Consider the following 13862-nt stretch of genomic DNA (forward strand, 5'->3'; position numbering starts at 1 on the left):
CACATGCAAAAATGGTCAATTGGCAACAAAAGCTTATAAGAACACCAAGATGAGAAGCAGGCTCTGTCCCAGTAGGGACGTAGCACCAGAAAGAAGAAGAAAAATGCAGCGCGTCGGCCCCTCAGGGGGAGGCCACGTGAAATTTTGGGCTAATACTCCAATAGATTTACCTACTTGATAATGCACATGCCTGAATTCAAATTTGTTTGATGAAACTTACTTCTCCACATCCATTCCTTAGTCAGTCGATACACCAGGACGTTACGACTCTTGTCGGGATGGAAAAGTCACGAGACAACGACCACAGTCGATAAACACCGACTCTCGGAATACAGCGAGAGTTCACTCGAGTTCATTCATAGTGACCATTCTCACTGCATTCGAGTGTCGGAATCGCTCACTCAAAGTGAGACGACTATGGACCGATGCACGAGTTCACTAATTTGACGTTTGAGCGGTGCCGAATTCACTCGTTGCCATGGTCACGTAAATAACACGGCACCGCTCAAACGTCAAATAATGAACTCGTGCATCGGTCCATTCTCCCCTCACGCCACTCGAGGAATAAACACAATTGTTTAACATGACAAACAAAAAAAAATTACATAAAATAAATGGTGGAAATCAAGCTAAAAAGCATACACGACCTCATTTATTTCAATTGAAATTCTTTAAAATTCTTTGAATCTCAACTATACTATTTCCATTACCCACGGTACCTTACTTAAAATAATTTGGACAGACCGTTACACTTAATTTTGCCGTTAATGTTCACATTTTATACGCTCTGCCTGAAACACTTATTTTACCCTATCAAACGGAAGTGTGATATTAATAAAAACCCATCTTTCTCCATTTTTTCATCGCATTTTATGTTCTTTCTTGCAGCTTTCTTCCAGTTTTTCTGTTTTCACTTAAAAGCTAGGTGTTTTCATCTTCTTCCATGGGTTTTCCATGTCACTTAGAAGCTATAGAGTTTTCCATTTTTCTTTTCTCTGTGAGTTTCTTAAAAGTAGTTTCATAGCATTTCTTACTCTGCTTGCATGTTTTCCGACTGTTTTGCGCTTCAGTGTTTGCTACTCTTTTTTTTATTTACCATTCCTACTTTTCGTTTTGCTATTTGCTTTCTTTCCATCAATTTTCTTTGATTTTTTTTTTGTTATTTTTCGCGTATTTTTGCTTACTTTTCTCACTTAAACCTAATCATTTTTTTTCATCTAGTTTTTTTCATCATTTTTAATGCTAAGTTTTCATTTAACATCATTAACCCTAAAATTCAATCCACCCGCAGGTTCTCCAAGTTTTTTTTTTACATTTTTTACTTTTTTGTGTTTACTAGTCGATCAATCGTGGGCATTGTGTTCATCTTGATTTTTTTCTTTGTGTTTGCGTTTCGTTTAATCGCGCTCAATTTAAACTATTTCTCTTTCGTCGGATTAAACTCAAAACTGAAAAAAAAAAAATAGTTCCTGTATACCAAACATGTGTCGTGGTATCTATCAATGCATTTAGTTTGGTAAATTTGAAAGTAAAACGATTTAAACGAAGGTGGAAGCCCCGCTCGCGATTTTGAAACGTAGAAAAACCTAAAGGAAACGTTTTGTATGTTACGAACCAAAGACAATGCATGGAAGATGGCTACAGTGGGATTTTAATGTGCCCAATGCATACGTTCTATATAGGTTAGGTTCGGTCAGGAATCAGTTGTTAGTCGTTCACTTTACTTAGAAGTTTTTAGGAAATTAAAGTCTTAACAACGGAACACAATTCAGTTGGTTTTCCCTCCATTCAACTTCCCTAGTCTAAACAATTTTTTATCCTAAATATTCCCTTACAAACTATCAAAAATCATTTCATTTTTTATTCCTATTTCCTTCTCGCACTGCACTTACGTTTTCCATTGTTTTTATTATGTCTGTTTTTTTTTGGATTTCACTTAATAGCTAGTTGTTTTTCCTTAAGCCTAAAGCTACTGTTTTTCATTTCAGCTACTTAATCCTCTGCATTTTCTTTCCTTTTCTCATCCTATTCTACTGCTACTGTTTCTTTTTGTCTACTTTTTCATTTCACCTACAGTTTTTTTTTATTTCGCTTAAACTTATCAACTTGCAAAAACTTTTTTTTCTTTATTTTCGATCAATAATTCAATTTAAACGTGAAGAAGCTGTGTCAGACCAAAACAGTCGAATGTAGCCCAGATGGTTTAGCGCAAAACATTTACTTTCCACTCGATTAAAGATCTAGAACAGAAACAATGTGACAACCTTCGGGCTGTCAGAAATTTGCCGGTAAATAATGATCTCTGTTGGTGATCGAAGTAGCTCATGATTTTACTCGTCCTTATTTTCGAAACGGGTTTCACTCAAATATCTCATCGCAAAACGAAACCCAAAATTGAGCCGTGAAAAAGATAACAATCACGATCGTCGTGATTTAACCAAATGATTCGGATTATTGCGCAAGTTTTTACTTCCTTGTTGTGTTTTGTTGCTCTTTGTCTTCGTTTTTTTTTTATTTTGTTTAGTCTCGTTCATATTCGTAACTTTCTTTTACTGGGATAAAAGGTAAATGGTTCCAAAAAAAGTCACGTGCGAAACCGTGCCACTCTCTATAATGGTTGTTTTTGATTCACATTTGTTTTTGTTTGTGTGTATGTTCAAGTTTGCTTTGTGTTGGTTGTTCACCTATATGGGTTTCGTTTTTCTCTCCTAACTCTTTTTTTGCTTTTTCACCAACTAAAAACTCTACATCGGTAATAGTTGTAAATTTAATGGATTCATTTTGTTTTCCTTTCGTTCAGTTTAAAGAATTATTTTCTTTGCTTTCGCTTGTTTTGTGAATGTATGCCGTTATGTGTATGAGAGTGTATAAGAGTACAGTCATTCATTTGTATTTGTTTTTTTTTACTTCGCATTTTTTTTTGCTTTTGTGTTCACTTGGATGATCGATTCCTCCGTACTAAATGTATAAGTAAAAATAGTCTGATTTGTTGTCTCTTTTACTCTCTGTGCGTATCATCACTAATCTGATTGGGTTTTGCTTTAAATTTGCTCTTTGCTTTTTTCAATAAATAAGAAAATATAGCTTAAAATATTAGTGATGACCAGAGGGTTTTTTGCTGCACCGTCAGACATTTTTATTTTATACAACTTCAACAATTAGTGTGTTTTCATTCGGTAATGTTGCCCTTGCTTCGCGGCTTTACTTTGCAGTTTTTTTTCTTTTTAATATATGTTCAGTCAGTTTTGTTCATTTTCCCATAACTTTCTCATTTTACATTTATCTTTAATAAAGTTATTTATTGTATACTTTTCTTAATAGTGTTCTCGTTAAGTGTTTTCGAAGATGGAAGATTTTCAAGTTGTCTTTTCATTTTTCGCTAGTTTATAGTTTGTGTGAAGTGGTTTCTTTTGTTTTTCCTCGAATAAATACAGCAGTGATTTTAGTACAGTTTATAAATCAACGACATTCAGACTAAAGTATAAGTTTGTCAGTTTAAAGTTTGGCGATTTAGTCTCTTTTTTACCAACTAAAGTGTGGTGTACGAGGATGGTAGTTCCATGAGAGAGATAGGGAGAGAGAGAGGAGACAGATTTGCAGGGCGTTGAATCGGTTTTACTAATATTCGCCGAAACCTGTACTAAAACAGAAGCGAGCTTTATTTCCCCTTCCGCCAACCAGTATGTACTAAAATTCCTTTAGTTTGATATATAATTTGAATATTACGTTACTTACGTTAAAAATTGTCCCTGAAAATCGAGAGAACAGTGAGCGATACGACACACCTATGAAAAAATTCTTTTCGTCCGCTTTGCATCCAATAAGTAGATATATTACAATCATTCTCAAACAAGTTTCCAAGAGTAGCTAGCAAAAAACGAGATAAGTGTGTATGTGAGTGTGATTCGTGGACTAGAGCGTTGGTTAAGTGGATTAGTACACCTTATGAATATTTCTCTTCCTTTTTTCCTTGTCAATAAATAAGCTATACAATACAATATTGATGACTTTCTCTTTTCCGTCGAATAAACAAACAAAAATAATATTCGTATCACAGTTTGGAAATACTATCACATAGCGGTTTTCCTCTTTTCCGTTATCTTTTAATCCATTATGTTCTAAAATTATAATCGTCCTATATTGTGTATATATGCAATAAATAATCGATAAATCGCTTGATTATTACTATTAGTACACACCGGCGGCCTGTCAGAAACAAACACCGCGTAGGATCATGGAAAGAAGACGTTGAAAAATCGCTTCCGGAATTAGTACAACTCCCTACCCAAATAGTACTAAAACCGATTCGAACTTCCCGCATGGGATGACCTTATACAATAGTACGATACGTTGAAAACAAGAACAATGCTTTGCGCTTTGGGTGGGACCGAGAAAACAATACATACACCCTGGGTACTAAAATGGGAACTTGGTTTCTTCTGGTGACGTAACACTTTCTTCGCGTTTTACCTCAACAACTCTCGCGTTTGCCGAGAGTTACCCCGTTTTATTACGTATAAAACCTAATGAACAGTTCTGTATCGTCGTGTTGGGACCCGTACCAATAGGAGTTCCGTTTGTGACTCCGCATTGAACGTGAGCGTTTGGTTTTAGTACTCATACGGTTGATTTTTTTACTGTGGTTTAGATTCCAAGCCGGGTCCCAGTCGACACGAATTTGTTGACATTGATTTTTCGAAAATATAGCATCTTGTTTTGTTTGTTTGTTGTTGTTGTTCTTGCTGTTGACTTGTAAGTTGCCGTTTTTAGATTTGTGTTTGTGAGTTTTTTTTCTCTCTATTGTTCTTCAAGTATTTTCCCTATATAGATTTATAATGTTTCATTTATTTTTCGACGAGGTGAAAATAATGACATTCCTCATTTTACATTGATATTTGTCTCAGTTTCTGATTTCCTTCTCGCAATTTTATTCTTAACTTTTCGCTCGCATTCGCATCACGCTCGTGCTCGCGTTGTAACAATTCGACAAAAGGGGACTTTCAAAAATATTTGTGTAGAAAAATGGTTGAGATGAAGGTTGTCTCTTTCTTCATTGTTTAATACGCTTGAATTTCATCTCTCTTGCAGTTTTTATTTACTATTTCACTTTTCCCGTTATTCTGGATTTTAGAATTTTTTTCGCGATTTTTGCCTCTGATGACATGAGAGTCATGCTTCGAGTTGCGTGCGTGACAAAGTTAGATCCTTTCAGACGTGCTTTAGAGAGGGAGATGGAGAGAGAAAAATTGCGAAAGGCACAATTTTGCTGTTCTTTCCTCGGAAATTTCGCTTGTATTAGTGTCATCTGCTGCGGCGGTGATTTGTCTGCTTGACTGTGTTTGTTGTCGCGGTAGTTCGTTGCCGGGGGTTTCTTTTTTTTTAAGCGTGTTCTTGGAAGTGCGTTGGAAGTTTGGCTGGGAAAAACAAAGTAGATAATTGAGATAAATGAAAAATGAGCACCTTAACATAAAAAAAATAATATTGATAGGATAAAAATATAATAATTACCTGTTCATTGGAGAAACAAAATCCGCACTAAACTATTAACAATAAATACATGGGCAAGCTCAGAGAATAGGATCCTAAAGCTCTGCCCCAAATTTAGTACCAAACGTTTGAGGTGATTATAGAACGAAGCCACACCTCAAATTAGGTCCTAAAATTTTTAATCAAATCTTGTTTTTATTCAATAATACGAAAGAGAATGTTACTGTAACTACTTTAGCAATTTTTCCCGCTCAAATAACGATTATATCATGTTTAAACTTTAATTAAAAAATTACGTCCATAAATGAACCTTGACACTTTTGATCATGTTTGACGTTCACTTATTCGACAAATCACCACAGGGATTCTAGTTTTAACACTGGGGTTGTTCCTATCTGACATTTCGGAAGGGATACGGAAAACAAAATACACCCAAATTTTGAGTTAAAGCCAAGGGGTGTGACAAAATCTAAAAAAAAGAAACAAAAAAATGTTTTTTGGACTCGAACCATAGGAAAACACTAGAAAACTGAGTAAACATGTGTTAGTGGCCTAAACTTAAGCGTTTGGCACTAAAATTGGGACAAGGCTTTAGGACCCTATTTGGTCAGAATGTAAGTTTCTGTAACAAAAATTGTAGAAAATTCTAAATCAGTTGACTGATGATGAATCTAATCATAGTGAAATTTTGGAAAACAATCCGCAAAAACTCACAAGTAATTAATAGAAAATTTTGAGAAAGTGTTTTTTGTGGTTATTCTAAAGGAAATTTCTGGAGAAATTGCTACGGACTTCCAGAACGAATTAGAAAAAAAATCCTGAAAAAACAGATAGCTGGTAGCGACTAAGTGTTCAAAAATAGTAACCTTATAATAATAATATTTAGTTTCTTGGAAGATTCCTCGTGAAATTACGCCAAGTATTTTTATGAACTTTATCTAACATTTCATCAGAATATAATTCAGATATATTTACTTCCCTTAAGTTCCCTTAAGGTATTGCTCCGAAGATTTCATTAGAAGTTGATCCAGAGACTCTTTTCACGAACTTCTCAAGGATTTCCTTCAAGATTTCGTTCGGAATAGCTGTAGAATTCATCCAGAAATTTTTACAAAGATATCTACAGATATTAGTACATATGTTATTACCGAGATTTTTGCTGGAATTTCTCAAGCAATCTGGAAACAATGTTGGCTCAACAATCTTTAGGAAATGGGGTCCTAAAATGTTATATAAAAACTTGTTTTTTTTTTTATTAAATAACACGATATAGCGTGCTCTTGCAACCACTTTGGCAAATTTTCCCACTCAAAGAACGGCTATAATATTTTTAAACTTTAATTTTAAGTATGAGTCCAAATTTGAACCTTGACACTTTTGATCATGTTTGACGATAACGTAGTCGACAAATACGTCACAGAGGCTCGACGTTTTTACACTGGGGTTGTTCCTATCTGACATTTCGGAAGGGACACGGAGAACAAAATACACCCAAAATTTGGGGTGCAACAAAATGTTTTTTGGGCGGGAAACCAACGAAAAGCATTTAAAAATCGAGTAAACATGTTTTTGGCCTAAACTTAAGCGTTTGGTATTAAAATTGGGTCAGAGCTTTAGGACCCTATTGATCCAGAGATTCCTTCCCGAACTTCTCAAGGAGTTCCTTCAAGATTTCATTCAGAATAGCTGTAAGAAATCATCCAAGTTTTTTTTTTCAAACAAAGATACCTGGTTATTTGAAGGGGGGGGGGGGTATGTTTCTAGCCAGTGACCACGGTCCTCACAAATTTTAAAATTTTTGTATGGACAAATTACCAGGCAGAGGAGTAGAGGCTAGGAAATTAAAAAAAAAAATGATTGTACGTGGTTAATGGATAGCCCCATTAGTACATATATTTCTCCAGACAATTTTGCAAGGTTCTTTCAGTAATTCCTCTAAAAAATTTTGCAGGAATTTCTCATGCAATCTTGGATGACCTTCGAAAACGCTAGTTTCTTTTCGACGTTTAGGTCCGTTTGGGACTTCTTTAAAGGATTCAATCAAGATGGCTTTGCTAAACACAAAAATGGTTGGCCCTAGTGAAATTCACTACACAATTTCAACTTGTAAGGATATTACCATAAATTACTCCAACGATTTTTTCAGGAATTTGCTCACAGACATTTTCCAATGAGTTATTAAAGAATTTATTCGGATTATTTTCTTCCAAGAAGTCCGGGATGTGACGCGGAAGATTTTAATAACGGAAATGCTAAAGTAATCATAAATAAAACTCCTGAAGAAAACCTTCTGCGAAGATCTTTGAAGGAACTTCTTGACCTTTGATGGAGTCTTAGAAGATTCTTCAGAAAAAATAATGTTGGTATAATCATAGGAAAAAATACTAAAGAATCCCTATATAATATCTTGCAGTATTTTTCTAAGCAAATCCCTGAAAAACCTCGAACGGAATGCTTTGAAAAATTTAAGTATGAATGAACAGAGAAAATACTTAGCATGTTCTGGTGTGAAATTTTCAATAGGGCCCTAACATTTTTAATAATTCTTGTTTTTATTAAATAACACGACAGAGCTCGTCCAATAATAATAACGGTTCATATTTAAACTTTAATTTTAAAATTTGGTCCAAATTTGAACCTTGACACTTTTGATCATTCGCCGAAAAATATCCACTGTGGTTTTGCTTTTTAAAAAGTGTTAACACAGGAGTTGTTCCTATCTGGCATTTCTGGAGGGACACGGTGAACAAAATATACCTAAAATTTGAGTTTGAACCAAGGGGTGTGACAAAATCTCAAAAACCGGAAAAAGTGTGTTTAATAAAAATATTACAAAAATTGAGAAAAAATGTGTTTCTGGCATAAACCTAAGCGTTTGGTACTAAAATTAGAACAAAACTTTAGAACCATATTCAATCTTTTGAAGAATTTTTGAATAACAGGGACCTAAATGTGTTAATAAAAACTTGTTTTTATTACATAACACGACAAGCTGTGTTCTTGCTACTACTTTCACATATTTTCCCACTTTATCCTTTAATACCAAAATTTTTAATTTCGATCTAAATATCATTTTAAATATCTAAAATCGTTCTTAACACGTTTCGGGCAATGATTTATTTTTATCCGAAAATTTATGACTACACGGAAAACAAAATACACCAAAAATTAAAACGTCCGTAAACCAACGAAAAGTATTTGAAAAATGAGTAGACTTGTGTTTCTGGCCTTAATTTAAGCAATTGGTACTAACATTGGGACGTGCCATTAGGACACTATTTACTTGAGAATGTACCCGAGAAATCTTTGAAAGAGACTGCTAGTGTAATCCCTGGATGGAACGCAGAAGAAATGTTTGGAAATTGCTAAAAAAAAGGAGGAATCCTTGGTTGAATTCATAGAAGAGCTAGATTTTGTAAAATTGTTTAGGGACAAAATGTCGAAAGGGCAAAATGTCGCAAGGGCAAAAAAAACTTAAGCGTTCGATACTAAAATTGGAGGGAAACGAAAATTTCTTGGATGAATGATTCTCTTGTGAAAGAATAAATAATTCACTGTGAAAAATGAAATCTGAAGAACAGTTGGTCGGTGTTCAGACAAACCGGACTAGATGATATTTTGTCCTTGCAAAGATGTGTCTAGAACTCCATGAATTATGATTTCTCTGGTGCAATTTCAACATAGATGTTTCATTAAATAGTATAATTGCAATATTAGGACCAATACCGCATATATATTGATATTGCGGATGCTTACGTTTTCCTGAAGTTGTCCGAATAGTACGTTTTCCTGAAGTGATTAAGAAGCACTTAGTCCAGTCTGACTTAACACCGACCAACTCTAAATCACTGTTGAAAATTTACTGCTTTCGACGTTTTGTCCTTTTGACGTTTTGAGATTCGACGTTTTGGCATTCGACGTTTTGCCTTTCGACATTTTGTCCCTATACCCGTTAAATAACCCCTGGAGAAATTTATGGACCATTTCTAGGCAGATCACATGTTCTTGGAAGAATCCCTATGAATCCCCTATCCTTTAGGAACTCCTCAAAGAATTCTTGTAGTATTTGCTGAAGTATTGCTTAATCCAATTTTCAGAATGAGCCTTTGTTGATTTTGCAGGATTTTTTCCTGTATAAATATTTAGTAGATATCCTTAAGTAACAAATGGAGAAATCTGTAGAAGGATTATTGGAAGGATTTCCGATGGAAATCATGTTAGAATTTATGAAGTAATCCCTGAAGGTAGAATTTGACTGCTGAGGGATTTCCTGGAGAAAATTTTAAATTAAGCATTCCTTCAGAAATCACTGGAGCAATTTTAGCACAAATTCCTGGGAGAATTGATGAACGAATCTCTGGAGGAAACCCTGGATAAGTCACTAAATATTTCCCCGAACGAAGTCCCTCAAAATTTTTATAGAGGAATCTGTGATGGAAGGAATTACTGAAAAACTTTTAAAACAGTCTCATGGGAATCTCTGGGCGTTCCAAAAAAAGAGACTTAAGAAATCTTCCTTTTGAAACAGAAACTCTTTGATGACTACTATTAAAATAGTGACTAAGTCTCTAAAGAGATACCAGTAATTAGCCCTGAATCTTACAATCTCAGTATCCACAGATTTGGAAAAAAATGAAAAACAAATAAGAATTTCCTTCCCAAATCACCAAATTACCAACTAGAGCCCTAACTAAGGCGGTTCGAGTGCATTTCTTGCCCACCTTTTCACTTCACTATACAAATACTTATGGGACGTTTTCTTTCTGCAGTTTGGATTGCGCTCTCGTCATTATCTCATTTCTTGCCCACCTCGGTAAGAATGGAGAAAGTAATGTTCATAACGGAGAAGAGCAATCTCATCGATTACTAATTTAAAACCAATTAACTACAATTTCTTTTGCCATTTTTGTTTGAATCGCTCTGCTTTGCCAGTGGCAGGGCTGTGCAGTGCATTGGCTTTTAATGCCCTGCAACCTCCCTTGCAACACTGTGCAAGCCTCACCCTTTATTCAATCGTTTTCAGAAAAAAAAAATCTTTCGTGCTTACCGTTAAGATTCTACTACAAAAACAAAAAAAAATCATCAATCCTTCTTCGGTTTCCTTCCTGCTTCATCCAATCTCTATCCGGCGTTACACTTCATTGCAAAAATAATAGATCTCCTACTCTTCCATCTCCCTTACTGACCCAATCGTTCATTCTTCTAGCATTCAGTTCTATATTTGCTTCTACTTCTATCCTTTGACATCATTCTTCTCCATGCAAACATTCCAGTATCTGGTTACTTAAAGCTACAAAAAATTATAACTAAATCAAAAAAAAAAAAAATCATAGAAAAGAATCTTCATTTTCATAAAACTGCCTATCTCATCCCTACTCTTTTGATTTTCACCCTATCTCTCCTAGCTCTACCTGATCTTTGCAGTGTTCCTACGCATCTCGAAATGCACTCATCCGTCACTGTGTTTGTCGTGTCTCTGGGTTCTTCAGGTTGCTTCTAAATTGTAAATTTTCAAATCGGTCTATCTAAGAACTAAGAACTAAAATTATGAACTAGCATTCTTTTTGCATTTCCCTCCTTTCGCGATCTATTTGTCTCTTCCGAGCCGCCCGAAGACTTCTCCTCTGCTTCTCCTGCGCAAACCGTTCCCTAAACTCAAACTTTTCCGCGTCCACACCACTACTTCGCCTTAACCAACAAAAATAAATTAAAATTTAACCCTAAAATAGCAACTCTTTCTCTCTGCTGTAGCTTCTAGCATCCTACGCATACTTCGCTAGTCTTCTCTTCCGATCGATCGGACCATCCGGAGGAAAATTCAAATTAGGGAATCATCATGCCTTCACTGCACTGTAGTTCATCTCGTTGAAAAAACGACAATGATGAAAGCCATTTTCGAGAAAAAAATCTATTTCTACCGCCCATCTTTTATTTGGTTTCTCGCTCTCATCGTCGATTTCGTATATGTATGGGTAAATGTATTTAGACGTTCATATTTCGCAATGAAGGAAATCGAATCGTGTCAGTACTTTTCTCATTCTCTAAAGTTTTCATTTCGAGCGTTCTCCTCCTTCTCTCTTGCAACAAACGTTACTCTCTGCTGCCGCAGAGAGCAGGTGTAGTAATAAATAAAGATTTTATCCTTGGGGAACTTAAGAGGGGAGAAAATGGGAACAAAAACAATTGTAAAAACTTAACAAAACAAAACTAAGGGCTTGCTGGTTTAACACAATGTTTTGAGACATTTCTTCGCAGCAGATTCCGTTTTCGCTCTTCTGTTTGCTTCCAGCGGCACGTACGCTCTCACGAATTTGTCTGGCGATTAATTATTTTCTTCCAGCGGTATAAACTAACCGTGACAAAAAGGATTTTCAACGTTCGGGCGATTGAACAACGTTTATTTCTTAACGTTCCGAAGAAATGTGAGAAAATACTAAAAAAAATAACAGTCATTGTAACGATTGGTTTTCACTTCTTTCGAAGATCGCGATGGTAGAGGTCTAAGCTGTTTGATCATGATTTCGAACAAAAACAAATAAAGTACTAGTAAAGAATGTGGAACTTTCAACACACACGCAATCCTGCAAACGCAGGTCGAATTCCTTCTCCTTCTGTGTTCAGCGCACACGTCTTTTCGTTCTTCCCATGCATCGAAGTGCGATATTTCGTTATCGTGGAATTCTTTGAATTGTTTGTGAGTTTCTTCAAGTCTTATGTAAAAACAGCGTTATGTGTATCTCGTCTCGATTGAGGTATCGGTTTCGCTTCTTTAGTGTGTGGTGTTTGTGTGTTTACGCGAGTCTGTTAGTGTGTGTATGTGTGTGTGTCTTTGTCAACTCTCACTGCTGCTTTGAGAGTTCAAAACCCCCAATGTCCCATGATCCTCTACACGTGTCAATTGTCGTAGTGGACCTTCACTGATCAAGGTTCACTTTCGATCTGTTTCTGTTTGGCATTGCATTCAGTTGTTCCGATAAGTTCCTCGCTTCAGAAATACATTAACATCTCTCCTACCTTGACTTAGAACCATTACTGCTGGTTTGGCTGTTATTACCGGCTGAGGCTGTTTCTATGATTTTTCTACGTTTTTGCTTCGATCAACTGAGGTGGCGAATTTTGCGACGCTGACGAATCAGCGACGATGATGATGACTGGAAACTACACTACTTCTTCTATTTCTTCCGATTCTTCAACTGACGGCTGTTGTTTTTTTGTGATGATGGACCCGCTCTAGATCTGGCGGGTAGCACCGGATCCGGCAGGACTCTACTTCGGACCATGTTGATACTGTGCGGTGTACGCCTCGTCCGGAGAAGCCGCCGTGCTGACCTGCTCCGAGTCACCCATCTGCATCGCATGAATAATCGACGGCGTTGGCGCGTAATACGGATACGTCGGGCTGATGTACTGTTGAGAATAAAAGGATGAAGTCATCAGGACATCTGAGCTCACGAATCGATGCTACTTACCGATGATCCAATCTGTAATGTGGTGAGCTGCGGCATCATGCCGTATTGGACACCAGCCGCCGGGTTTTCACTGGACATGATCATCGACACGCCACGTGGCTGTACGTTCGTAACAGCATCGGTCTTGTAGGGCGTGCCAACGCTAAGATGTGGAGCCTGCATCTGCACGTACTGCTGTGAACGAAAAACATCGATTTGTACTATTCTGACTCACAAAACATCGCGAGTGTACCAACCTGGTCATCGACCTGTGCGATCGGTTGGGTCATCATGTACCCACTCGGTACCCACTGGGAGCCGGGGACGGCGTAGCTTCCCACCTGAGGAGCGCTGAACCGTCCATACGGCATACTGATGTGGGCTCCGACGTTCATACCGATTCCGTTCTGCTGTAGGTTCGGATCGTACGTCACCGGAATGCCCTCGGCACCATCGCGCCAGGTCCGCGCGTTCGGATCCGGGCTCTTGAAGGGATTCTTCTTCTTGGAACCCCCGTCGGCGAACTTCACTAGCAGCGGTTCCTTTGCGCCTTGCAGTTGCGTCCCGTTGAACATCTGGATGATCTGTTCGCACTTTTCCCGCGATTCCATCCGGGCGAAGCCGACTCCTGCGAGAGGGATGAAAGGAATAGGTATGGAGTCAGTGTGATTTCAAAACTAAACCCATTCAGTTTTTTATCTGGCGCTGGCTACATTCAAATTCCCTAAAAGAACATGATAATCGTTCTGCGTGTAATTGGTTGCGAAGGTTATGACTCTAGTAGATTTAAGCTTTACAACGTCCAAGATAGAGTGGACAAAAGTCCAGAAGCTTAAAGAACCCTTTCCCCTCCGGAACCTCTGCGAGTTGAGAGTTACCCAGAAAATGGTAAGGTTCACAATGGCCTCACAAATCCACACTAATCCG

The 13862-nt window shown here is 37.1% G+C and overlaps 1 protein-coding gene and 1 long non-coding RNA gene across 16 annotated transcripts in view; one reads left to right on the forward strand and one right to left on the reverse strand.

The window, feature by feature from the left end:
* The first annotated feature begins 11740 nt into the window (after positions 1–11740).
* On the forward strand, positions 11741–12069 carry LOC110676018. Its single transcript, XR_002500003.1, has 2 exons — positions 11741–11951; positions 11986–12069. It is a non-coding gene; the product is annotated as an uncharacterized LOC110676018 (long non-coding RNA).
* Positions 12070–12175: 106 nt separating this feature from the next.
* The window catches only part of LOC5565828 (protein alan shepard), a 765716-nt gene continuing 764029 nt past the window's right edge, over positions 12176–13862 (reverse strand). For 11 of the 15 annotated variants that reach the window (XM_021842342.1, XM_021842341.1, XM_021842339.1 and 8 more), the window contains 3 exons: positions 13193–13563; positions 12957–13130; positions 12176–12894 (listed from right to left, as the gene is read on the reverse strand). In XM_021842342.1, coding sequence (XP_021698034.1) covers positions 12754–12894; positions 12957–13130; positions 13193–13563 — 686 coding nt within the window. In that variant the 3' untranslated portion in view covers positions 12176–12753. The remainder of the gene's footprint in view (positions 12895–12956; positions 13131–13192; positions 13564–13862) is intronic. The other 4 variants (XM_021842338.1, XM_021842337.1, XM_021842348.1 and 1 more) reach the window with 1 other exon arrangement.

The sequence above is a fragment of the Aedes aegypti genome, chromosome 2, assembly GCF_002204515.2.
Source record: "Aedes aegypti strain LVP_AGWG chromosome 2, AaegL5.0 Primary Assembly, whole genome shotgun sequence".
Taxonomy (NCBI): domain Eukaryota; kingdom Metazoa; phylum Arthropoda; class Insecta; order Diptera; family Culicidae; genus Aedes; species Aedes aegypti.